The sequence below is a fragment of the Homarus americanus genome, unplaced genomic scaffold (assembly GCF_018991925.1).
Source record: "Homarus americanus isolate GMGI-L3 unplaced genomic scaffold, GMGI_Hamer_2.0 scaffold48354, whole genome shotgun sequence".
NCBI classification, from domain to species: domain Eukaryota; kingdom Metazoa; phylum Arthropoda; class Malacostraca; order Decapoda; family Nephropidae; genus Homarus; species Homarus americanus.
In genome coordinates, this window is record NW_024723833.1 from 7,835,396 (window position 1) to 7,862,292 (window position 26,897).

At 36.4% G+C, this 26,897-nt stretch overlaps 2 protein-coding genes across 6 annotated transcripts in view; one reads left to right on the plus strand and one right to left on the minus strand.

The window, feature by feature from the left end:
* Positions 1-4,232: 4,232 nt before the first annotated feature.
* On the minus strand, positions 4,233-7,327 carry LOC121863865 (dehydrodolichyl diphosphate synthase complex subunit DHDDS-like). Of its 3 annotated transcripts, none has more exons than XM_042362759.1 (2): positions 7,201-7,327; positions 4,233-5,714 (listed from the first exon to the last, which is right to left on the minus strand). In XM_042362759.1, the coding sequence occupies exon 2, from the start codon at positions 5,691-5,693 to the stop codon at positions 4,716-4,718; it is 978 nt and encodes a 325-aa protein (XP_042218693.1). In that variant the 5' UTR covers positions 5,694-5,714; positions 7,201-7,327; the 3' UTR covers positions 4,233-4,715. The 3 variants fall into 3 exon arrangements, with proteins under 3 accessions (XP_042218693.1, XP_042218695.1, XP_042218694.1); XM_042362761.1 differs by lacking the exon at positions 7,201-7,327 and adding an exon at positions 6,899-6,919; XM_042362760.1 differs by lacking the exon at positions 7,201-7,327 and adding an exon at positions 6,366-6,696.
* Positions 7,328-8,673: 1,346 nt separating this feature from the next.
* LOC121863864 (PH-interacting protein-like) overlaps positions 8,674-26,897 on the plus strand; it is a 41,761-nt gene continuing 23,537 nt past the window's right edge. For 2 of the 3 annotated variants that reach the window (XM_042362755.1, XM_042362758.1), the window contains exons 1-17: positions 8,674-8,823; positions 8,912-8,970; positions 9,047-9,076; positions 9,248-9,307; positions 10,896-11,046; positions 12,907-13,153; positions 13,380-13,569; positions 14,825-14,973; positions 15,808-15,924; positions 16,434-16,634; positions 18,709-18,932; positions 20,216-20,403; positions 20,934-21,159; positions 22,325-22,642; positions 23,428-23,780; positions 24,465-24,815; positions 25,901-26,146. In XM_042362755.1, the coding sequence (XP_042218689.1) occupies positions 8,754-8,823; positions 8,912-8,970; positions 9,047-9,076; positions 9,248-9,307; positions 10,896-11,046; positions 12,907-13,153; positions 13,380-13,569; positions 14,825-14,973; positions 15,808-15,924; positions 16,434-16,634; positions 18,709-18,932; positions 20,216-20,403; positions 20,934-21,159; positions 22,325-22,642; positions 23,428-23,780; positions 24,465-24,815; positions 25,901-26,146 (3,180 nt within the window). In that variant the 5' untranslated portion in view covers positions 8,674-8,753. The remainder of the gene's footprint in view (positions 8,824-8,911; positions 8,971-9,046; positions 9,077-9,247; positions 9,308-10,895; positions 11,047-12,906; positions 13,154-13,379; positions 13,570-14,824; positions 14,974-15,807; positions 15,925-16,433; positions 16,635-18,708; positions 18,933-20,215; positions 20,404-20,933; positions 21,160-22,324; positions 22,643-23,427; positions 23,781-24,464; positions 24,816-25,900; positions 26,147-26,897) is intronic. The other variant, XM_042362756.1, reaches the window with a different exon arrangement.

Below are 26,897 nucleotides of genomic sequence, written 5' to 3' on the forward strand. Positions count from 1 at the left end.
AAAGACAAATGAACAATCAGTCAAACATGCTGAGAAATAGGGTTGACTTTGTAGACAAGTTAAACGTCACGAATATGGAAAGATGACTTAATATAAGCACAGTGCAGTTAGTAAGGATCACCATCCCTAAACACGAGCACAAGAGGGATACTGGAACCCCAAGCAAGTAACAGAATAGTAATGTGTACATAACCCCCACCCTGACAGTTCACCAATAAAATATCGGCAAAGAGCTCGGGGACAAACTGAAAAAACTACTGTACTTAGCAACCAATGGTGGGCACGGTTCCCCTAATTTGCTAACCGCTAATTAGCGAAGCTAACTTTCTCGTTAGTGGATTAGCGTTTTCGCTTACTTTGGAAACCATTAGCGGACCAATTAGCTTCCGCTAACAAAATTTATAAGTTTGTTCCTGTCTGTTGTAAGCGTGTGACGCCGCGACGCGTGTCTCCAACAGCCAGTCAAACACGCTTGGCTGACTGCGTGTTAGTGCGTGTAAACGTGACAAGACTGTCAGTGTATGTTGAAAGAATCATAGAATGTAATTGTAAACTAATGTATAATTTCATTTCTCATTTATTTGTTAATTTAATTAGGATTTTTCTGTGTCAATATATATGTGTTTATGCTAAATACTGCATAAGTTCATAACCAGGATGTCATCCAAGGTGTGCGCCAAACAAAATTTTCTAAAAACTTACTTTTCATTAAAGTTTGGATTTTTCTGTTTATTTACATGACTATGACCAACAATAAGTTATATAAAAATGCACTGGCATAATAACTAAGACCAACAATAAGTTATATAAAAATGCACTGGTATAATGTGTATGTGGTTGGTATTGCATATTTACATGAATAATGCCGATAGGTTGTATGAGAATGCAAATTAATTATTTGTGAAATTGTGTACAGTGTACACCTTGATAAGTTGATCATCATCTGATCTTGGCATGATGCTATTTGCTACCTATGCTGTACAGTACTATAGTTTTTGGATTCGTTTAATACTTTGTCTTTTCGTACAGTAAATAAAGATTATAAAGTGTATGTTGAAACTTGAATGTAAACTAATGTTTAATTTCATTTGTTCATTTAATTATTTGTGTACACCTTGATCATCATCTGATCTTGGCATGCTATACCTTTTTGGAAAACTCTTTGTCTAAGCTACAAGACAACATATGAAATTTTCAGCTCTCTAGGTTTGTTTTTAAGGGTTTTAGAGTCCCCCCCCCCCAAAAAAAAGAAGCTAAATTCATATAATAAAAGTTAGCGGTTAGCATTAGCTTCTGCTAATTTTTTTAGCTGTTTAGCATTAGCAAAGTTAACTTTTTAGTTCACAGATTAGCGGTTAGCAAAGCTAACTTTTCGTTTAGCTGTGCCCACCACTGTTAGCAACCCACAATATTCACAGCTAAAGATCAGAAAAGGCCAAGAAGTCAGGGTACAGGAAGATGGGGAATTCCGAGTAATGTACCAGTCCTCCCACTAATAGGGGCAAGAAGTGAACCAACTGTAAATAACGTTAACATAGTGCATGATGTAGCTTTAAGTAATACTACTAACCCAGAGACAAATTCCCGAGTGATTCTATTAGCCTAACCCTCTAAGCTCACAGTTTTCAAACAGGAAAATATAGAAATTGGACCAGTCAATTGTTGGTACACAAATGGCCCTTGGGATCTTGTAAAGTTAATACTTTTTCATTATTTGGTTGGGTAGTCAGCTCTCTATAAAGGTGTAAATTGTGCTTCTCAGCTTTATATATATATATATATATATATATATATATATATATATATATATATATATATATATATATATATATATATATATATATATATATATATATATATATATATATATATATATATACAGTGAGTTCTGCTATAACGCGTGTTTTGATAACGTGAATTTGCTCTCACGCGATTTATGAATAGAGGAATGATATTTGTATAACGCGAACGCTTGTTTGCTGTAACGCGATTTTTGCTTACTATTTTTCCAATTTTGTGGTATTAACTGTGAATATGGTAAAGAAGAATATCTCCAAGAAGCGTTCTGGTGATCGAATTCCCGGTGATGATCATAAAAGAAAGGATATAACACTTGAAGAGAAGCTCGATGTTATCAACCTCAAAATCACCCTTCTCCCCCATCAAGTTACATTCATATTTTGTCAAGGTAAAGTGTTTTATTTACTGTATGATTTCATTATTAGATATGAATGTAACATTTATTTAGACTGTGCCATCCATTGTGTTAGGCTAACTACTAAATTTTTTCGATTTTGAGTAATCTGCACCTAACCCTATTTTCTCCATAAGCCCTGTTATTTCTATTACGCGATTTTCTATGACACGATATTTTACAAGAACACAACTATCGCGTTATAGCAGAACTGACTGTATATGCAAGTAAATCACTGTAGGTGCACGTGATCTAGGTATATGCTGATAACCACAAGGAAAGAAGAAAACACGAAGTTCCCAAGCGCTTTCGTGTAATTCACATATTCAGGGGTGAGTACAGACCAAGAAGAAATACTTGACAAGGGGAATTAATAAGGGTCACTGCCTTATGACCGGAACATTGTGGACACCTGCTGTACCCTAGGGGACTTGATCTCACTCTCCTCTACTGTATATATTAGCCTTGTCAAGTATTTCTCCTTAGTCTGTACTCACCCCTGAAGATGGGAATTACACGAAAGCACTTGGGAACTTCGTGTTTTCTTGTGGTTATCAGCATATATATATATATATATATATACTATATATCCTGTACAGCATATCATCCATCCTCCTTATTTCCTTGTCTTGGGTAAATGAAGTTGTCAGAGATGTACTTTTAACTCTAAGCAGGAGATTGATCCTGAAATCCTAATGAATAGTATAGATCTGGCACCTCACACTTCAGCCCTCTTCTCCTGAGAATAATCAAGCAAACTGGGAGCTGAAGGGGACTGATCCTAGGTCATGGGGCTATGGTTGAGTAAGTGATGATTTCAGAGCACTTCTAGTTGCACATAGGTGTAGCTACCAAACCTTCATCATTGGGGTAAAACAGTGCTTCCAGTTGATGCTCTTTTGGGTCTCATGGTTGCAGTAGGGAAGGATTATCCGAGTCAGGGTTATTTTTGTGCTATAGTTAGATGACCAGTATGTGGCACTAGCTGGTTCTGTTCCTGAGCTTTCAACCCATGGACAGTAGATTGTAACTAGAGCCACCCACACTGTATTCAGCTGTTAACTGGGATTTCATGATCAATCTCCTGTTTCTTGTGTCATTTATATGTTCAAGGAGTAAACATTTAATTAAGATGTGTATTATTATTATTCCCCCTTGTAGTTTTCTTTTTGTATTCTTCTCAATATCTTGTTGGGTTGAACCTCACCCCCCCACACAAACCATAACCGATACATTATTCACTACTGAACTGGACATTAGGCTATGTCCCATGTGCGAGCATCCTGTGGCAATGAGCGACCAGGGCATAGGCATTCGACCTACTTTTCAAAGCGACCTGTGTCCCACCTGCCAGCGTTTTATTGGCATAAACATGCCATCTACACTTCACAGACATTGCTGGTACTTTTAGAAAGTAATGCTTTTCAATGTGTGGTACCTGCAGAGTAAGAATTTTGACAAGAGCAGCAACAAGAGACTGCAGCATGGAAAGCTGCCACCAAGTAATCGTGGCTAACCCATACAAGTGTGGAAAATGGTCATAAAATATTGACATGACAGTTGATAAGGCTGCTAACATTGGCAAAGTTTAGTCGACAAGTCAACTGTTTTTGTGAAATGTAGTACAGGGAGTATTTGATTACCTCAAGAGAGTTGTGACCTGCCTTGCCAGCTGCTCCCACCCTGTTGATTGGCATTCAGAAGGGTATCCACCTGAACAATTTTGCTTCAAAATGCCTGATGGCAATCAGGTCATCAGAGCAGTACCCAATCCCTGGTCTTTATTGCAATTTCTGTGCTGGTGCCCTGGGTTTGTAGTAGTGGGAGCGGAGGGAGGGGACATCTTGTTCTGATTTTACACAACAGCTGCCATCAGATACAGTACTGTACAGTACATTAATTTTGGCTAACTTATACAAGCATGGAAAATGGCAACAAAACAATGATGATTTTAAAATCATATTAATTACAGTACTGTATATTGTAAGAACAGAAAAGCATGTTAAGTTAGAATAGGTGGATTATTATAATAATAAAATCACCATCATAAATATTTATTAACATCATCAATAACAAAACTTTAACTGCACACAATTAAATGTTAGTAACAGTTTTTACCCTTTTCTATAAACCTTGACTTTGGTCCAGTTGGAAAAAATTATATCTTTAACCTCGGCTATCTGCGAGCTAAAAATTTCACAAATTATACAATTAATGTAGTTTACTATATATTTTGGCAAAGCTTTACAGTATATATATATATTTTTTTTTGTTTTGCCAATAATCCTTCATACTACATTTTCTTATATCTACAAGGCACTAGTTTTGTGTAACTCATCAATTACTTGGAAAACTTCAGTATCAGTAAATCAATTGGAGAGATACTGTATTCATTAAGTGTAAAATATTCAACAAGGTCTACCCTTAAATAATCCTGTTTAACATCATAGAAATGTAGATAAAACATTGGTACAGCAACATCACATTCCACATAGCAGCCCAATAAATTTAACTTCCAATTTTAATCTTCTCCTTCATTACTTATTTGTTGCAAGTTATCAATTCTTATTTTATGTAAATTTGAGAGGAAATTCTGAACTCGTTCCTGCCTTGCAGATGTATAAGCAGAAATGTGTTCTTGTGAAACCTTTTCGCCAAATTTTACATGACAGTTCTCAATGTCACTCTCCTCCACAATACATTGCCTTAATGCTAGACTCTCTTGTCGTGCAGCAGTGAGAGTGTGGTAGTGTCTTTGGTAATAGAACACTGCCCCAAAAAGATGCCAGATGGTAAATTCTGGCCATAGAACTTTTGTGAAGAATAAGCAGGAAAAACCACTCTGCCACAACAAGAAATCAGACAGACGGACCTCTCCAGAGGTGCGCACCAGCAGGTCTGGATCTCGTGAACCTCGAGTGTGCAGGCACTTCTCTAATAATTCTTCACAAATATCACTGGTCAGAAGTTCTCCTTTGTCTACTCCTTGTGAAAGCTGATTCATGGCAGAGGTTATTTCTTCCCGTGAAGTGTACGCAAGAGCTAGGTTGAGGAAACATTTTGTATTAAGTCTTGTGGCCAGTATGGCCTCTGCTGTAAGTTTTCTGATGCGTGGAGGAAGAAGGTCTAGATCACCAATCACTCTGATGCAAACTCCATGCTTGGCTAACTTCTCCTTTTCTTCAAGCAATTTTGCAAATTTTTCAGCAGCAAGATCCATCAATCCATCAACCTCCTGTTTTGACCGTTTAAAATTTTCTATGCTGAAGGCATAAGCTGTGACCTCATTGATTCCCAGATCTCGACACCAACATAACACCTCTGTCAGCTTATGAAATCCTTGTGTATGACCAGCAAGAGTGTCCTTGTGCTCCTTTCTAGCAAATCTGCGGTTACCATCCATTATAATGGCCAGATGGTTGGGTACTGGTCCCACTCGTAAAACCCTCAGGGCAGCCCATTCTGCCCAAGTACGGTCCTGTTCAACAATCCAAGTCATCTTGCAGTGAAACCTCTACATCTGTCAAGAGAAAATTTAGTTGTAAAGTTTGGTGAAAAAATATATTGACAATACTATAACACATACAGTAGTAGTTATGGACACAAACTCCAAAAGTGTAGTACTGTACTGTACAATACAATACAATACTGTACTGTATCTTGAGTTAAATTCTAGTTATTTAATGACTAATACGAATTATAAGTATTGTAACACTAAAAAAGGGTGAGACAGAGAAACAAAGATACAGAAAAAGAATGTGCGAGAGAATGTGGTATGGAAAGAAAGAGACAAGGTATATAGGTGAGCAACAGCTATGCTAAGCCAAGTAAAGTTGGAGGTACATAAGGTATTAATTATTGTAGATGATGTACAGGTATTTGTTATTACAAACAGTTTTGTACGCTGATTACTTTCACTTCTGTTCATTTTCTTGTGTAAATGCTTAGTCTTCTAGATATAGGCACGTTAAGGCATAGGTTAGGCTAGGTTGTATTACCGATATTTTAATTTTGGTCATCCAAGGAATCTGAGGGGGTTTGCCCCGCGGTTAGGTAAGGTTACATTAAGTTATCGTTAGGTTTGGTTAGCACATAATTTCAACCATTTTTATATTTTCCCATAACAAAATACTGGAACCTTTAATAAAAACGGTAATAACTGGGTACGTACTGTATTTTTAAACTCATTTTCAATGAAAATCAGCTGACAGTCACGATCCGACGAATTACCAAATAATACTGTGGTTTCCTTATAAAGTAGCCCCAAACTAGCTGAACACAGTACAGGCTACATTTCTTTTCTTTATAACGAAGCAAAGGTAAATTAACATGATACCAGTGATTCAGCCCATACTGTTTTATATTGCACCAAAACATGTCCTGCACGGTTTGGAAAGAACAAGGTTGTGGATGTCAGGAAGTATTAATGAACGGGGTGATGAAAGACAAAACACATGGTCTTCTTATATTAGTGCATCGTTCTATCTAACCTAACCTAATCACGGGGGTGGACCCTCCTGATTAGGTTAGGTTTGGTTGGTTTTGGGTGAATTTATGTTTTTTTTACACATTTCTTCTACCAAAAGAAAGAACGGTAAGCTACTATAAATTGACCAAATACATATAACTGGAGATTTAATTTGGAAATCCTATTTTCTAACAGTCTGCCATAGCTTTTATTGAAAAACCTGGAAGAACACGAACTAGTATTTAGGGCACAAACACATGACGAAACAAAAGGTCCAAAATAACACACAGAACCTTCATATTTTGTTTTACAGATAGGAAGATATATTTTATCAATAAAGTGTCGGGGGTTTTGAAGCCAAACAATATAGCATCGTTTAATGGACAACATACACGTTTTCATGAGTGACTCTTGATTCCATTTACATAATATGAACGTTCCCCAGATAAAATTACATTCTCCACAGATAACACTATGCCAACTTGGAACTTCTAGATCGATTGAATGTGAGGAAACGGCAAACATTCCAGTTACTCACCTAAGCCAAAGTTACCTCAGCTGTCACCCTGGAAAGAGAAATACCACTAAACGTAATGGGCTTTAAAGAATGAGGAGGAACTATAATAAACCTCAACATTCATTATTTGAAGATATTGAAGAGTATATTTCTTAATTTTGTTTGTAATAAAAATTCTCGTATCAAAGTCATATATTTACATATGGAAATATATAACTTAAAAGGCATGCTGATGTTATACTGTAGTGAGTTGAATATTATTTTTGTTTATCTTTTCATAATGGAAATGCAAAACTTTAATATAATCTTTAAAATAAATGCTAAAACGAGGGTTGTATTATTTGACTATAGATATATAAGTTAAGATATTTAAGTTTATTAAGTTTAATTGTTTTTGGACTTCAGCAGGTGTCACACAGAGGACTTGCCATACCCGCTACTCCTTAGCACAAATTCATTTATAACATTTAGCAACAAAATTCATATAGTTTGAATTTTTATTTGTATGATTTTTTTTTGTTTTATAATTGCCATTATTTTTTTTAGTTATGTTTCTGTTGAAGATATTGGCATGTTGAGTCTGGTGTGCTCTTTAACTGATAAAACTTACTTCGATTTAGCAGAGTAACTACTTGATGCTAAACTCATTTTAGTACGTTATTAAATATATGTGGCTATATTTATCTATCTTTGCTTTTTACAGGTATCGATGACATTATTAAATTGATGAAATTTGTCACACCTAACTTGCAATGAAAGATGTAAAAAAATCCTAATTTATTCTCTTCAGCTACAGAATTTAAAGAAGCAATTACGAATGACTTGAAATTTTCATTGACACTAACTAAATGCAATATGTTCACTCTTAATATCAATATCAATGTTAGAACACCGAATCAACACATCATCTTGGGGAAGATTCTTTAGGTCAATTTACTTGACTAATTAATTGAAACAGTCTAACTATGCGTTTATTATATTTTTGCACATTATTTTTTTTAGTTTAATTCTTTCATCTTGAGTTATGAGGAATATCCAACTTAAGAATCTTTGAGAATCTGTACCCTGGAGGATAACATGATTGTCTCAGGCATTTAAATCTGGTAAATAGTTACATCTCTCACATTACAATACTCATGAAAATTGTAGATAAATTATAAACTAATGTTATCATATAAAAAATATGGAATAAAATATTGCAATGTGCTGAGAAAATATATGAAACGAAGAATTTATTTCGTTCTCGCGAAATTAAAAGACGGTGAATGCTTCAACTGTAACGTATCGAAGTCCGCACAACCTGTTTAATGAATCAAACTTGATATAAACTTCTAATATATTAAAATACATACTTTATTAGTTATGTAAATGCATTAATACATAACTACGGTCCTATATAACTAAATTATTGTACAATTAGGTGTGTTAGACAGGACTAGTTTATGGAGCGGTGGCTTTCATGACGTCACGAGGTGTTGTGCGGCCCAGACAGCGGGGAGAGAGAGGAAGAAAATGCAGGTTTCAAGTAAAACAGAGTGACCTCGGGTTTTCCGCATATTTCCGTGCATTCTGCTATGGATGTGGTACCGTCAACCTCACGGTGTAATAGTGCAGTGAATAAGCGATACAGTGTCTTGGAAATCGGTGAGTTACTTGCGGAATGGACGCGTGAAATGATATTTGAAAGAGAGGTGAATTTCGCGGTTTAACCAAGAGTCTTTCTCTGTTGCAGAACTGTACTATTTGATCGCCAAGTATATATCTACTGGTCCGTGCAAGGAAGCTTATGAGGTAAGGTTATTTCTTGTCAAAATGAAACACAAGATCGTAAACTGGCTGGATCTGACGAGTTTTTCTTCCTTTTCAGGTGCTGAGGCGAGAAATCGAGGAAAATGAGGTAAGTTTGAGAGTGTTGTTGTGGTGTGTGTCAGCTGATGTGGACCACGTGGTTGTGTGTACATACTGGAGGTGCCGGTGAGGGGGTGAGGGGGGGTCGCCCCCACACCACCACCCCTCCTCACCCCTCCTTTTTTTAATCTCATTTTTATCTTTTATCTTTGTTTTTCAGTTGCTGCCAAAAAGACACGACTGGTTGGGCCAACAACGTAACAACACATTTGAAGAAGTGGTAAGTTGAATCAAAAATTTACATCAGCATTTTTGGCTCAATTCCTTAAAACTGTAAAATATATATATTTTTATTTTTTTATTCATAATTTTGGGGAACTGGTAAATATGAGGAGGATAATTAGCGGCCGGGGGAGGGAGAGCGAAGGTTGTAGCTGGAAGGTTTTATGTTTATGGGGAGGCTCTCTCTCCCACACCCCCCCCTCCCCACCACTCAGTTGCCATCATTACTATAATAATATATTTACCCTCATTACCATCATCTTATCCCCTTATTTTCCTTCACATGTTCTTCTTTTTATATCCCTCATTAGAATCAAGACGAAAAAAAATCCTTAAATATGTGAAAAACCTATTGAATTAAAATAAACGTTGGGACCCGTTAGGTTGGGTGCGTGCCAGCCAACCAGCCAGCCAGTGATGAAACTCAGGGCCAATGAGAGTCCGGGACACCTTCCTCCCTAAAGCTGTGCGAGGGTTTTCATTGGTGGAGGTGGAGGGGGCGGGGCGTGCCGTAGGGATCAATATTGAGCAACAAGGACCAAACAAAGAAACACCTCTAGGCAAAGATCATAATAAAAGTGTCATTTTTGACTTTTTGCTGTATAATATAGGCTCTTGAATTACGAACCGAATTAATGTTCACTTTGTAATTATACATTTTTTCAAGAGTCATTAGCTGAAGGTTGAAGTAAACATCGCATTAACAAAGACAAGGGGGATGTTTATAATGCAGTGTATATGCTGTATACAGTATATACATATCTTGTATAGTAATGTTTAGTAATGTTTATCCGTCATGAATTATGACGAAGATTTGCAGTATGTAACCATTGTCTTTACTTACTCATTAAGGTCCTCGAATGAGGTTAAGTGGACATAACGGTAACAAAGCAGGAGTGAGAGAATAAAAGGATTGATCTGGAGAAAAAATGCGCACTTCTGTATTTGTTTCTCTTGAATAATAAATGAAATTGATGATTGAAAATGAATAATAACGAAGGGAAAATAAACATTAATAATGTAAGTCGAGAATGAACTGAACGATCTCATTTTTGGTCGACCTTCATGTAATTTAATATAGGGCGAATAATCTTTATTTGCCTTAAGGAGGGAACAAAAGAATGAATGCATGCAAAATGAGGAAATGTATTTACCAATAGCTAAATATTTTTTGGTGCTCCTATAGTATGCAGTCTACCGAGCTGGAGGTGGTCAACCGGGATATTAACACTGTAGCATCTACTAACCTAACCGAACTTAGTCCATCTTAACCTAACCTAAACTCTTGTAATCTAGGTTAAGTTAGGTTAATGGATGCTACAGTGTAAATATCCCGGTAGACACAACTCCAGCTTGGTAGACAACAAACTATAGTAGCACTTATTTTTTGATCCTTTCTGTATATTTATCAAAATTAAGATCTGTATTTAGCACACTAATTCTTCAAGACTGTTTGATAGATAAAAGGTGGGAATATAAACAAATCAACACTAGACCCAGTAAGGGAAAATTTGCCAGTAATCATTTATTTTTATTTTTTTTTACATGTCTCATGAATTATAAAACTGAATATTACATTATTACAGGATGAGCAACATCGACACATTGCAAATGATCACCTATTACGCATGGTGGCACGCCTTGGTCCGGCCATCAACCAGTTAGTGAAACTTCCTCACTCTGCAGCATCTACTCTCTTAGGCGCTGGCTCACAGTCACTTCTACGCACAGAACAAGGTAAATATTGTTTGTTTTGTATTGATGGCACCTCCAAGTTAGATATCCCAAGTAATTTAACCATTTGGGGGCATTAAGTCATCACAGGGAATTTAGATTGAAGTGCTATACGATATTCCACAAAATAAGTTGGATGGTGAGCAGAAAAAGAAGAATTTTGTTCACCCTCATATTTTTTCTTTTGCTGCAGGGTGGCTGGAATCAACAGCAAGCATCCGTTAACTCTTAACTGCTATGACTCCCTTTTGAACCACTCAGTACCATGCTCTTTTATTAATCATAGTCACTTCTGCTGCCTGGATGATCATCCTGTCTTTCCTAATACCTCCTTCATTATATCTTTTTATTTCTTTGATCTTCTCTACTCCCTCCAACCTTCTACTGTACCTCTGAAGTATACACTCTTGCTAATGTTTATAAGGTTAGTTTTAATTCTTTATTGCCACATATTCTAACTTTTGTATTTTTCACTTCTGTGCATCTTATTTATCATTGTTATTGCTCTCGGATACATCATTTCTCTTACTTTCCGATTTGCATCCAGAGTTAATGCTGCACACTGGTATTATGTCTGCTAATAGTTTCTCATATATCCTCACCTCTTCCTCCCTTGACATTGTTCTCTTATTGCTTACTTTTGCTCCATTACTCTTGATTCACTTCTTTACACATTGCTCCATTTCCTGATACAGTAATAGGTTTTGAAAAATTGTGGTATAATAACCCCCCCCCCTTAGATTTTCAAATATGTAATTGATGCCATGCTGATGGCCAGTATTCTCTTATGTTTTCTGTGAGTGGGATATGCTTTTATTCACTGTAGTCTCAGTATCATTAGATATGTCTGATAGTGAAGATCAGTTTGAAAATTATTCAGAAAGTGATAATAATCTTTCAAATGACTCTTCAGAGGAATATTACAGTGATTATAATTCTGAAAAGAGATAGACATTCTTGAAGATAGTAGTAGTGGCAGCAGTGGTTCACCACCTCCCTCCCTGGTCCCTCCACCCCCACTCATCGTTTCTTGCACAAATCAGACCCATTTGCAGACAGATAAAAGGCCAGACATTTTTTGCAGGAACTCGACATCACTCACAACGTAAATAAACATAACATTACTGTGTATGCAATAATTTTCACATGTTCTGTATACAGTATATTTATCCAATTCACAGGTGTGAACATTGAACATTTAAGTATAATACTGTACTGTATATAGATGAAAGCATAAAAAAAATGACAATATTAATAATTTTATCATTTGAACTGCATTTTATTGGGTTTATTTGATCGTAGATATATAAATAATTATCATAGAATAAACAGTGTGTGTGCAGGGATAATTATAACACCTTCCTATTGCACTGTGCAATCGGGGGGGGGGGTGAGGTATGAGGGAGGATAAGTTTGTTTACATTGGAAGGAGTGTTCGGTAAAGAAGAGGTTAAGTCTGAAACCAGTGCATGTTAACTTCAACATTTGTACATATTTTATACTAAATCTCTGGTCCTTAGATGCAGTCACCTTTGCTGTTCTCTACATAGGCATTGCAGAATATTTTCCTTTTAAATTCTTTACCCTTGTAGCATTTGCTATTTGTAATGTTGTCTACATCATCCAAATAAGAAATGAAATCTTAGTCAAATCCCACCAATCTACCTTTTTCTCATATATATATATATATATATATATATATATATATATATATATATATATATATATATATATATATATATATATATATATATATATATATATATATATATATATATATATATATATATATAATCATTTGAACATGGGAAGCCATTTACAGTACCTGTACAGTATATTATCACCACTTTTTTTTATCCTCAGATCTGATAAAACGCTACAGAACTTTGTCTCATGTGTTGGTGCGTCACCATGGCTCTCCTCCTCTGGAACCCGTGCGGGTGTGTGGGCCTCCCAGCCTCACCCAGACCATTGTCGGGAGAGAGCTCACAGGCACTGTCAACCGCAAGCATGTGGTCACAAACAAATTTTACTGTCGTACACAGTTGTTTCAGCGCTCCGTTGGTCATCTGTCGGCAGTTTACTGCATGCTGTTTGACCGATCGGGGAAGTATGTTGATTTTTTTTTTCTTAGTACAGTGATACAAAAAAATTTAAAGTTTTGATAAAGTACAAAGATGATGGCCTCTATAAGTGTTTAGTATTTATTAGGTGTGATCTTACACCAATGGCTTTTACCTTTCTTAACAAAACCTCAAGATTATTACCTGGTTTATTTTTTCCAATCATTTGGCAGTCTACTTTCTTATTATGAAGTTTTTATTTTTGTTTTCCAGATATATCATCACAGGTGCAGATGATACCTTGGTTAAAATATGGAGTATTCTTGATGGGCGGTTGTTGGCTACCCTGAGAGGAGCTTCTGCAGAGATATCCGACTTGGCCATTGACAGTGAGAACACACTTGTTGCTGCTGGATCCTGTGATAAGATCATTCGTGTGTGGAGTCTACAGACCCTCGCACCTGTGAGTTCATTGCTATTTGTGCTGTGAGATTTGATCTAGTGAATGATGCTCATATTAGCATTGTTTTACTTATCTCAATTAGGAGTATGGATTTAATTGCAAAGAGGTTAAAGTTGGGAAGTATAAGAGATCGGGTCTTATTCAAAACAACACCCTTACTGTTTATGTAAGAGAAAAATTTGAGTTATTTGTATCATACTTGTTTTTGTATCATATATTCCCAGGGTTTATTTTAAGGCTTCGGGTAAAGAGCACTGCCATTGCCTTTCTCAGTATTTTGAAAGTTATTCATGTTAATATAAATTTGTGTTGTGGAAAATGTTTTCATTGGGGTTTGTTTGGGCTTGCTCAAACTTAGAGCTGTTTAATTTACAGCTTTATGTAAAATATGCAATGTAGGTAATGTCAGTACAGTACAGTAATTTGCAGCTGCACTTGAGCTTTGACCATTGCATGAAAAAGTATCCATGGATGTGGATTTTTATCTTAGACTTGTAAGGTATCTAACATGATTTTTTAAACCTTTTCCACCTATGGTGCAGGGTGGGTGGAATCAAGAGCAAAAATAAATTCTCATCGCTCACCTTCATCTATTTGCTATAATTGCTGTGACCTCTGTGTAAACCACTCAATGCCATGCCCGCCTATCATTCACTTTCTCTGCTACTTCTTAGATTAACATCCTCATCACCTCTAGCACGGTTATTTCCTTCATCTGTTTCTAGGTTTCCCTGTACCTCCTTCATAGACTCTGGTCATCTCTTGACTTATTTTATTTCCATATCTCCATTTAATTTCACTATTTCTCAATAGTTTTATTATGTCTTTCTCATTTAATGCTCTCAGTTATCTCGTTCCTGTGACTTTATGTGTCCTTCCTCCTCTTATATCCAGAGTCCATGCTTCACTCCCATATAATGATGTTGACTCAAGAATTCCTCTATAAATCCTCAACTCTGCTTTCATTGAGAGTTCTCTGTTACCTTATATTCTTTTATGCATCATTTACTTTCTTTTCTTCTGTTACTGGTTTATCAATTAGTGTTCCATTCACAGCATATTCACTCGCAGGTGTTTAGTACCCTTGACTTTCCCTGTTGTATCTCCATTCAAGCTGTCATGATTCTTCTGTCTTCTCTATTAATTCTCATCTCTTGTTCACATTCACTTTTAACTTACTTCTCACATACAATTCTAATTTCATTCACAAAATTTTTTAATAACATCTTGATATATACCTATATATAATCCACAGATAGCAGTGTTATCAAGCCACACTGGAATGATCACAGCCTTGCAATTCTGTCCTGCTCCTGACAGTGAAGGTGTTCTAGTTTCAACAGGCGGCGATGGTTGTGTAGCATTTTGGACATATGTTCGAAGGGGTTGTGATGTAAAGTTTGAGTAAGTTAGACTGTTTTGATAGAATTTTTACATAGTGTACTTATCTTGAGTACAGTATTGACATTTATATTGTCCATTTGTTATAAGTTTTGATTTATCCTGCCAAATACTCTTGCCAGGTGGGTTTTGTTAATGCAAAGTGCCACTTGGAGTGATTTGGTTCAGTAGACTACCACTTATCTGGCAGTTATTTGTATTTAGTAACACCGTACTGTATATATAATATCTCTGAAGTTATGTCTTGAAACAAATCTGACATTTTTGTCAAATATAAATAACTTGTGTTTATTGCTGTAATTATGGAAATTATTTTATAAATTGTTAAATTTGCTTTTTTTATTAAAGGTATTTGTTACCATAATACTTGTATAACCAAACTATATCATGATTAGGTTAGTAATGATGTTCATATAGTTTTATTTGGGTTGTCTACATGATTATGTCTATGTACAGACCAGTTCAAATTTTGGATAAGAAAATATATTGCCATTTTGACATTATACCTATTTAGTGTGACACACACACACACACACACACACACACAGTAGATTGCGTAACAAATATCTGAAGTTGTTTGTGAAAGAGTAAAACTGGCCAAAGGTTATTAAATGATAATTTTATGATTTTTGTGAGTGGAAGAACTACTGCACTGTATACCATACTAAATGAAATATCTCAACAGAATTCATTAATTGACATAGTGCAATAACTACTGTATTGGAATTGTATACACTACTGTACTTTCACAAATGCATTGAGAAATGACCCATTTATAAGATTTATTATAGATTTAGCTATTCTTTATCTGTCTCATATGTTGGGTAATAATTTCAGCTCCAAGCCATTGAAAGTTAATGAGAGAGTTCGACCTGGCAATGCCCAACTCATTTGTGCATCTTTTAGTCAAGGAGGACATTTCTTGGCTCTGGGAGGTGCAGATCATTTTGTCAGGTAAGTCACAGTCCTCTCCTGTTACTTTCTGCACTTGTCTTTCACTACTTTCCCCTGTTATTTACCCTCCCTCTTTAAGGTTTCTTTATCCTGTGCACCATCCCACACAAATTTGAGACGAGTAAAAATTTTAATGCATAATTTATATCTCCATTATATGTTCCAACAGTATCCATTGAGCAATTGTTAGACAACTCCAACAGACATCCAGTACATTTTCAGTATATGTTTGTCACTTTTTGAGTAGTCCAAAACTTTAGCATCATCAACATTTCCTTTTAGTTTTAACTTAAAATGGCCATGTGATCCTCTTGGTGCTTCTTATTTATGATTTACACTCCTAAAAGGCTGTCATTACCTCTTATTAATTTTCCTCTTGCATTGTACTCAACACATGGCGCAATTTTTCCCCATTAACATTGTAATTATTGTTTGTCAGTAAGGCAGTATACAGTGTTATAACGGAGTGGTTCTGGTGTAATAATCTTGGTGTTTTGTCATTCTGCCAGGGTGTATCACCTTGGGGGTGAAGATGGGGTAGAGAAGCTGATTGAAACTGAAAGACATCTAGATCGTGTGGATAGTATTCAGTGGTGTCATAAAGGCCTCCAGTTTATCTCTGGCAGTAGGGATGGCACTGCACTGGTCTGGAAGTATGAGCGCCAGCAATGGAAAAATATTGTACTTAACATGTCCAGCTTACTACCAGGGTAAGGATTTTCAGAATATAATTTATTCTTATCCATGTTCTACCAATCTGATTAGTTAGAAGTCAATCAAAAAGGTGAGTCTCAATTACTCCTCCAAATGTATTGATGTCTATATACTGTATTGTGGTTGATAATTCAGACACCTTCTCTCCCTCGTCCACTAGTACCTATTCCTGTTCTAGAGAATCTGGGAATATGAAATAAGTAAATGTTTCTTATCATGAATATCTGACACAAACAACCTGATATCAGTAATACATCATCATCATCGCATTTTGTCATTTTCCACACTTGAAAGGATTAGCCATCTGATGGCAGCTATCCATGCTTTGCATTTTTTTACAGCCCCTTACATCTGGTTCTCATCTTTTAAGTAATACAAACTCTCCCCATGTTATTCTTGGCCTAACTCATATTACCTAACTAATGCAAAGAATATCATAATTCAAAATCCTTAAAAATTTGGTCAGCATGGATCACCTTATTTCACATAGATTTTAAAGTGGTGTCCCACAGTGAAGGGGTTAGAGAGACCTATCCTCAACAAGCCCAGTGAGGGCATTATAATATTTTTGAGTAGTAGTATTTTCAGCCATCCTTTGACATTGAGACCATCACAAGAGTTTAGAGGTACATTGAGGATGAAGTAATTTTCACAGTAAGGTCACTTATTAGCACAAGTTCTTGATTCATATTTTTCAAGGCAGAAGGCATAGGTTGGTGTGTAATCTATTTTGGACAGTGTGAAGCAAAAGTGAAACTTGGCAATAGAAATACCTGTATAGTGTAATTCAAAATCTGTCAGTTATCTTGCATTGATTTAGTCCAGCATAAATACATCCAGCCATCTTGGACAGACATCTTCTGTACCTATTACAAATTTGCAAAGGGTTATTGTACTGCCCTTTGTTAGGTACGGTATTCTATTTCTTTATTCTTTCTGATGATAACCATAATAATTGCATCTTCAGAGAATGAGATGGCAATTCCATTCAAGATAATCTGACTTAAGCTTTTTTAAATTTTATTTTATATATTAAATTTTTATTTTGTACTGCTTAAAAATGGCAAATTCTGTAGGTTAAGTGAAATAGGAATCTCTTGATTCACTAGCTTACTCCATTGCATTTGCTGTAGGAAATTCAACAAGGAAGCCTTTTTTGTCTCCTTGCAGCTATCCAAAGGAATTGAGTAGAAAGCAAACACCTTCAGTATTGTTGGTTGCAGCAATCCCATTTTCATCAGCCACAATGGCTGCTTCTAGTACGAATGTTTCTACCTTGTGCATTGTCTTTTTGTATAACTTGACAATTCTAAGCCTGCACTGTGTCATTAGTCATAGTGGCTTCATAAATGTTCGTTACTTTCATATCAAAGAAAATCGTTTTTATTTTTACTTGCAGGATACTTCTTTTCATTGGTATAAAAAGTGGACTAGCTGTCTTTAGCCTGCTAATTTAACAACTCTAGGCAAATTTTAGCTGAGGATGAATGTATCTGATCTTGCTTGATTTCAGCATATGGAGTTCATTTTTCATTCCTTTATATGTTGTAGGACCAAATATATTTCTTATGACAATACATCAGCAATTATCGATTACATTCAAATGTGTGTCCTTCATCTTGCCACCACAGCCCTGTGCAAGTTTCATTTAGTCAATTTTTTGTTATTCCCCCTTCTTTATTCTTCATCAGTAGAACTTTGTTCTTTTTCATGTCTTTCCATCCACTTACATCTTGCAATTTTATTATAGGGCATTCACTTCTTATTATTGTATATATAACTAATTCATTCATCATTATTTTTTGATCCATGGTGTACCAGGCTGGCTTAGCTTGAGGTCACTTTTCAGTTATGTTACTCTCTGGAGGGCACATAATTGTATGTAGCTACTGTACTAGTTACCTTAGTCCATTACACAGTTAAGAAAAAAAAACCTCAGCTATATTCTCTTTTACTCTGTGTCCCTCATTCATGTACACAGTTATTACATTTGACCATTATTTTGCCTCTACATCGTTGTGATGCTAATAATATTTAAAATTTTAGTGTCATGCAAAGTTCTTCTCACAGACTCAGTCCTCCTACTGAAGATATCCGTCGGTTGCAAGTAACAATGGTTGGGTGGAACCAGTCAGATGAATATGTCATCACTGCCAGCAGTGACAAGTGGCTACGAGTGTGGGACAGCTCCACGGGAGAGCTGAAGCACATCCTTCGAGGTCATGAAGATAATTCCTATGTAATTGAGGCCCATCCTCACGATGCCAGACTCATCCTTACTGCTGCTCATGACGGTAAATATTACCTCATTCACCCATTTATTTAGGATATTTTAAGCACTATTACGACAAATATATTTTCTCTCCGTGTTTCGTATTTCAGAGTACAAGAAAATTAATCCCTGAATGATGAACAATTGTTAGATATTAAAACACTTCAAATGAGTATCATAAGTTTATCTACCTTGTGTTTCTTTTAAGACAATGCTACATGACATAACTGTGATGGAGGAAGTATATCCAAGACCTCAAAATGTTTTCTGCTTGATAACTATTCTTCTTGCATATTCCACAAATATGAATTCTTTAACATTCTTCATTCCCATTCCTAATGTGCCAAGAGGAACTCCATTTCAGCACTTCTTGCAATTTTGGATAAAACTGATATTTTTCCTCTGCATTTAAAGCTTCATATATGGCACAGCACACTATACCATGAATTTACCATACCATGACTTGAAACCTGCTGTTATCATTCATTTATGGGTTATGTGATATAAAGCTGTTTGCTGCTTTCTTTGAACAAAATATAAGCACACCATTATATCAGCCAGAAAAAATAAATGTTATTCCATAAACTTTGTCCTGTGTGTTCTGATATACATTCACAAACTCAAAATATCTAACTCATATCTATCCATATCTACCATAGCTATCTATTGCAATCTTAGCTCTATTTGCTGTATCCCAAATTGTCTGTACTTTACAGGCACCAAACTTAATACAGTACAGAAAATAGTTATAGTTATGTGGTAAGGTTTCCTGTCCTGCATTACATAAGCACACAAAAACTAATGTCTGCTTCCTACTGCCTCACCTACCACAACACTATCTTAAGTTGTCAGCAGTTCTTGCTTCATGCACTGTCTCTTGAAGCAATCTGAACTAAAAGCCAAGAATTTTGTGAGTGGATGATTGGCCACAGCCCTAATACCAGTTGCAGTTGCAATACAATACACTATTGGTCACATAAATTCTGTAAAGGCATAGGCACCTTAAGCAGGTATTATGAAAGCAATTAATAGGCATAAGTGATATTTTAAAAGTCCGCTCTAACTAAGGAATATCATCCTTGGTGCATGCTCTCCTACCAGCTTTTGTAAACCAGTAAAATTGGCTGTCTGTTCTCTACAACTCCTCTTTAAGCTACAGTAGGTAGCTTCATACTTATGCATAGAATATGATAAGCATGTATAAAGCTTTATATGTTGTTACCTTGTTTTAAAATAATTTTTATATTTTTTGGTACCAGTTACATTTCCGAAGTGAAGTTTTTTGTTTTGTGTTTACCCAAACAGGTCAGCTTATGATGTGGGACATTTTCACTGGCACTCTTGTCTGGAACTTCAAGAATACCATTGAAGGTCAAGGTTATGGGGCACTTTTTGATGCCAAGTGGTCCCCAGATGGCTTCACAATAGCTGCCACAGACTCTCACGGCCACCTCGCACTTTTTGGAATTGGACATAATGAAAAGTTCCAACAGGTAATGTGTTGTAGGTTAGCTGACCATGTTTTTTATGATAGAAATGATTATAGTTGTTTTGTTTCTTTAAAACTTCCGGGCTTTTTCAACGGCGCTCTTTTAACAAAATGTACAAGAGACCAATCAGAAAATATGACATACAGTATACTGAACATTACAACTTTTAACAGCAACAGTTATTTAATAAAAAGTGAAAAGACAGTGTATATTTTTGTTTACTACGGTATCAACAGGGAACCAATTTCTGTATCTGTATTAGAAACTAAGTAGTCAGAGGTTTTTGATGGAGATGAATAAGTGAGTCTAGTTATTGATAAAAAGAGGATTCACTTTCCTTGGCAAGGAGAGAATGGAATTTAAAGGTTTGGGCCAGGTTGTTATGATGCTCAGCTCTCGGTCAAACACCAGGTTGAAGGACTAAGGAAAACTGAGGTGAACCCATACAGTTGTAGGAACAGTGATGAAAAGTTTTGCTGTCATGAAAACATAAATATCAAAATATGTCACAAATTCAGAATATTATGTTTCAGATACCAAAAGAGCTTTTTTTCCACACTGATTATCGTCCTCTGATGCGTGATGGCAACCACCATGTATTAGATGAACAAACACAAATGGCTCCTCACTTGATGCCTCCACCATTCCTTGTGAACATGGATGGTGACCCTTACCCACCTGAGTATCAGCGGCTTGTACCTGGAAGAGAGAGCTGTAGACATGATCAACTCATACCCAATGTTCTGTTAAATGCCAATGGTAAGTGTCTGTGTGATGCACTAAGTTTCTCAATGGTGTGTGTGTGATGCACTAAGTTTCTCAATGGTGTGTGTGTGATGCACTAAGTTTCTCAATGGTGTGTGTATATTAACAAAGGAGAGGGCTTGATACCTGAAAAGTGAAGGGGAGAAAAAGAGTAGTTTGAGTGTCATCCTCATTGTTTTACAGCCATTTTCTGCTATACAACACACCTGGAGAATATATAAACCAATGTGCCAAATTGTATACTCTTGTTGTCACAACATTCTCTGGCAGGTTAAGAATTGTTTACCTTATCCTCTTTGCTTTTAGTGTAAGAAAATTAGATATGTCTTTAAAGTTTAATTTCTTAGAGAAGCATTAAATATGTTTTGAAGTTAATAATAAACAAAGACAATTGATCAGCTGGTGAAAGCCTAGACTGGTCTACAGCATCTACATAGTTGATAACTAATGATTCATGGCACTCAGAGTTTTATTGCTTCATGAGTCACCTTGAGTCTGAGCAACTGCAGTCCAGGAAGCAGTTGTTCAGACTGAAAGTGGGTTATAATAAAAAAAAAAAAAAGTATTTTGAAATAATGGAGCTAGTGTTGAAGTGAAAAAAGTGCTAGTGTCTTAAAGAATTTCTTATTGTATGTTATGAGGCTGTGAACCCGTACTGTACATTTCAATACCTATGAGTACACACCGACTCTCTAGATTTGCTCCTGGCTTTGATTTTTAACAATGTGCTGTGATGTACTCCTTTCTGTTACATAAGTATTTTGTTAACACCTTGTGCAACTTGTGACTTTGGGAAGGTATTTCATTTAATTCATGATGTAACTTCATACAAGATACTGGTATGGGAATTACTGTAATCTTCAGAAAGAGATTATAAGGAGTCATAATTCAGATAATACTACATCACTCTGTATTTGGTTCACTTGTGTTTTGTTGTAATAGCTGCTGAAACCATACCATACCATATACTGTGTTTCTTCTCAGACAGCTTATTTCCCTTTTGAACATTACAATTTCAACTTAGAAAATATTTTCATTGTGGTTCATACATAACTGTAATCCTGGTGCCCCATCCTAATCATAACTTTGTATTCCATTGCTCCTTTAAAGATGTCAAGACAAAAAATTATCGTTCATCTTGTTTCCTATTTTTCTGTAGGTGACCAGGAGGTGCTTGATATTGCTCTCATAGATGTTGACAACAGTGTGCCAGTTATACAAACCCCAGAATATATATCTGGTCCGAGGCCAAGTATTGATGACATGATTCAGCGTCTGGCACAAGAGCAGGACCAGAGAATGGCTCACGGTAGAAGATCATCTGAAACAAGAGAGCAGCCAGGGCCCAGTGGGGTTAGAGAGAGACGTGAGAGTAGTAACAGTAGAAGAGGAGAGCGCCGAGCCAGTTCTGGTGGACCACCCAATGACCACTCTTATGCCGTCGCTGCTCTGCATGACCCATTATCACCTCGAGCCAGTAAGGACATATACCACATTCTTGGTTTGGTTTTTAGGTTTTGCATTTATTTGTCCTACAACCTAATGAGGGAGACTGCTGGTTATGTTTGTGTTATCCATCAAATTTTTCTGTCTCATTACATGATTCAATACAGGCAGTTCCCAGTTTACAAAATAAAAATCCGAATTTATGACAAAGAAATTGATCTATATTAAAAAGATCCGATTATCTCTCTCTCGTGTGTGTGTGTGTGTGCGCGTGCATGCATGTGTGCGTGCGTGCGTGCGTGCATGTGTGTGTGTGTGCTCTTGAATATAGCTATCCTGTTTTTTTGTCGGGAAAAGGGTTAAAAAATTAATCACCTCATGCTAAACTGTAAGAGTGGCAGGGTATTAAAAGTGGTTTAGGCATACAAAATTTTTCTCTGGTTGACCGACCTAGGTCTCTGAGTGAGATTTGGTGAATGCAACATTTCTTTTGTAAGTTACTGTATGTTGAAATTCTGAAGGGTAAAGGGATGCCAACCCTCTTGATAATTACCATTTACTGAATTTGAATAACTGGGGAAAGATCCTTGATGTCAAAATTATGTTTTGTTGTGGTAAACTTGGAACTCTTGTTCATGTCAACATACATTATGCAGTGGCCAAAAGAGAGCAGGAGAGGTAAAGTTTGGATGAATCTGGAAGAATGATTTTTTCTCTTTACCCTTCCTCCCTCTTTCCATCCATCCCATGAAGTTACTCTTGTATTTTTGCAAGAAATGCACTTAAAGATTTGAATAAATTTGTTTCTTTTCCCAGCAGCAGGTCGTGTTGGGGCTCGTAGAGTTGGTGATGTGGAAGGCGTTCGTCAGTCCACTGGTAACTGGCAGCGGGATCCCAACATCAAATGGAACCGACGCGTAATTGTGAAACGGCAATATGTATCAGATATTAAACAGTCATTAGAGAGAAGAAGAGTGTTAGGAGAGATGGAACTGCAAATGTATGATGAAGAAAGTAAAAAAAAGCCAGAACCAGTACGTTCTCCTCTCCAGCAACATCATGAGTCTGACAAGAAACTACGGAAGAAGCAGAAGAAACAAACGCACTCATACTCAACGCGATCTGTAAGAGAGTCTGGAGGAGGTCCTTATGAACATCATGATTATGAGGTCTGTATGAAAAGATTAATTTTATTTCTACAAACTCAAAATCTGACATTTATAACATTATGTATATCTTTTTGTGTTGTTTGGTGTCTGTAAACCAATTCTTCTGATTTATATAACTTGTTTGGAAGTTATTAATATTTCTGTAAATTTTCCTAATTTTATTATGATGGGGGGTTTTATGAGTTAACATTCATACACTACACCACACCAAGTTCTAAACACACATGCACACACATGAATAAGAAACTTGTACAGTATTGTATTATGAAAGCCAGTGACTTTGGGTTACCCGGTACTGTGATTGGGATGTTTGAATTTTTCGTCCTTAACTCAAGTCTTAGTAATTTTGTAATGAGAGTTGTTCATTTAGAACCAGCTGCCTTGCAAAGTCACTGATTCCTCTGACATTCATACAAGATTAAATTGTATCTATAAAAAACAATCTTTATCTGATTTTTGAATCCTTTTTTAACTCTAGTTGGTTTTAAATACAATTTACAATATGTTCATCCACCAGTTAATGGAGTCTTTCATTTATCTTAAATTAATTACACTGCCATATATAAACCACAGCCCCTTTGATCCCCAGTCTTTAAGCCCTCACTGGGCCTTCTGTCTACTGTAAAAATTTATTGAAAACTCTGCATTTTATGTGAATAATCATTTATACATTTTTCAATGCAGGATGTAGAAAATGCTGGTGGCTCTAGTAGCTCTGGTAGTTCATCAGGATCAGAAGTTGTAAATGATGAACTCCAAGAGTCATCCAGCTCAGATGACCAGTCAACAGACTATTCAGACTGGACTGCTGAAGCTGGGGTCAACCTGGAGCCCCCCAAACGAACGGTTCACAAACAAAAGAAGAGCCCTCGGAAAAAGAAGAAGAAGGATAAAGTTGGCAGTGACGAAGATGATAATAAAGAACAAAAAGATGATGATGATGATGATGATGATGATGATGATGAGGAGGATGAGGAGAAAAATAAGGAAAATGACAAAAGTAACTTATGGACTGTACCTCGGTCTCAAAGAAAGGTGTGTAAAGCACTATTTTTAATGATACATATTCCAAAATGCCTTTAATTTTTTACACTGATTTAAATTCTTAAACAATGTTAATACTAAGGTCTCTGATATTCCTACTTAAGATTTTACCAGGGTGCTGCTGCCCCCCACACTCTCTCTCTCTCTCATGTCTTCCTTCCTTTTATACAATGCAGTAAGCTCCCTCTAACCTGGACTCGCTTAATCCAGATTCCCTTTCAAACCGGATTGGAGTCCAGCACCGGACGCATGTATCCCAAACCATGAAAAAAATTACCAGAATCCGGTCATTAATCTTGTTGAACCCAGCTCTAAGCACTGGGCATATGCCCATCTTTTATTACAAGGCTAAATATATTTTTATCTTTCTTATCTGTAATGTACTAGGCAAGCTTAGCTTTAATATAGGTCACTGCCTTTATTGACAGCAGGAGGACCTTCTTTTTGTGTGAAAGAAAAGATGTATACAACTGGTGGGAGAAGTGTGATGAAGTATGACAATGAAAAGTGGAAGGTTAACGATGATGACCCACACAGGCTAAAGCTAGCTGAAATGAGAAAGGTGAGATGTATGTGCAATGTAACACTGAAAGATATCCTTGTTCAGAACTAAGAGGTTGGCTGGGTATTGAAAGTATTAGTGAAGTTTTGCATAGAGGTAGGCTGTGATGGTTAGGGCATATAGATAGAATGGAGGAGACTAATTGGATCAAGAGGTACATGAGTCTAAATGTGGAGGGGAGGGGAACTAGAGGTAGGCCAAGAATGACATGGGGAGAGGTTGTGAGAAGTTATATCAGCTATTATCCTAGGAAGAGAGGTTGCAAGAGAAAGCACAGCATGGAGAGCTGTCATCAGGTAGTCATGGCTAACTCTTGCAAGTGTGAAAAATAGGGAGAAAAAAAAAGCATTGATGATGACACTCGGACGGTATTGTCGCATTTGTCTCTCCTAATCCACAGTATTTTAAAGAGAAGTGCGAAAAAGAAGGCTTATTTATTGTATTGAGTGAACTGTATTCTTGTTTGTGAAGACTTACTTGTTATCACTCAGTAGTGATTTTTTTTTTCTTCCAGCGAGGACCAAGACCTAACCTCTCAGAGATCAGTGGAGGTGCAGATGAAATCCCCGAGGAGTTCCGTCCACCAGAATGGTTAACAGAAACTGTTCCCAAGAAAGCTCCATATTTCCCACAAATGGGAGATGAACTAATTTATTTTATGCAAGGCCACATGCTCTACGTTGAAGCTGTCATGAACAGGAAGCTTTATACTTATGATAAGCGGAGTTTGCCTTGGATGAGAACTACAAATAAGCTCAGGGTAAGTATGATATTTGCCTTCAAATGTTGTGATATACTGTACTGTATTCTGTTCGATTTTTTGTGAATTGTATACGGAGAAGGGTGTGGGCAAACACTATAAGAAAGACGGAAAAGCTCGGGCATAAACACCACAACTAGGTGTAATATTTTCTCAGCATATTGTGCGCACTACCAAGTACCTTTCCCAACAGGATGCTGAATAATAATAATAATAATGCATACACAGTGGCTTCTATTTAGCTCTTTGTTAGGGTGCCAACCCTAATTAAATGCCGCATTCATAGTCTGTTTATTAGCGAAGGTGACAAGGGAAGACAGACATGTCCACACAGCATGGCGTCTGTGCCGGAACTAACTCCCGTCCCCTGACGGACTGATACACTGTTGCCAAACCGGCACATACCCCAACAAACACTCTTCAAATGTTTTCCCCTTCAAAAGTGTGCCTAGTATCCTCTGCCATCTACTACATATGAAGAAATTTATCCAGAATTACTTAGTTACTAAATTATAATAAGGATAATACCTGCCCCTAGCATCTTTCATGGAAATTATTTAACTTTCAACATATTATACATCGGTAATAAATAGGTCTAATACAATCTTACTCTTAGTCTATTTTTTAAATATATTTATAATACTTACTTTTCTTTATTTTTGGGGAATCGATGAAATGCAAAATCGGGATGTGTATCCTTTCTCCGTTTGCAGATTATGCACGGGTGTCCTTTACTTGTCATGTTGAGAAG

Coding starts and splice junctions, on each gene's coding strand:
- LOC121863865 (XM_042362759.1), bottom strand. CDS start 5,693: ATGACTTGGATTGTTGAACAGGACCGTACTTGGGCAGAATGGGCTGCC.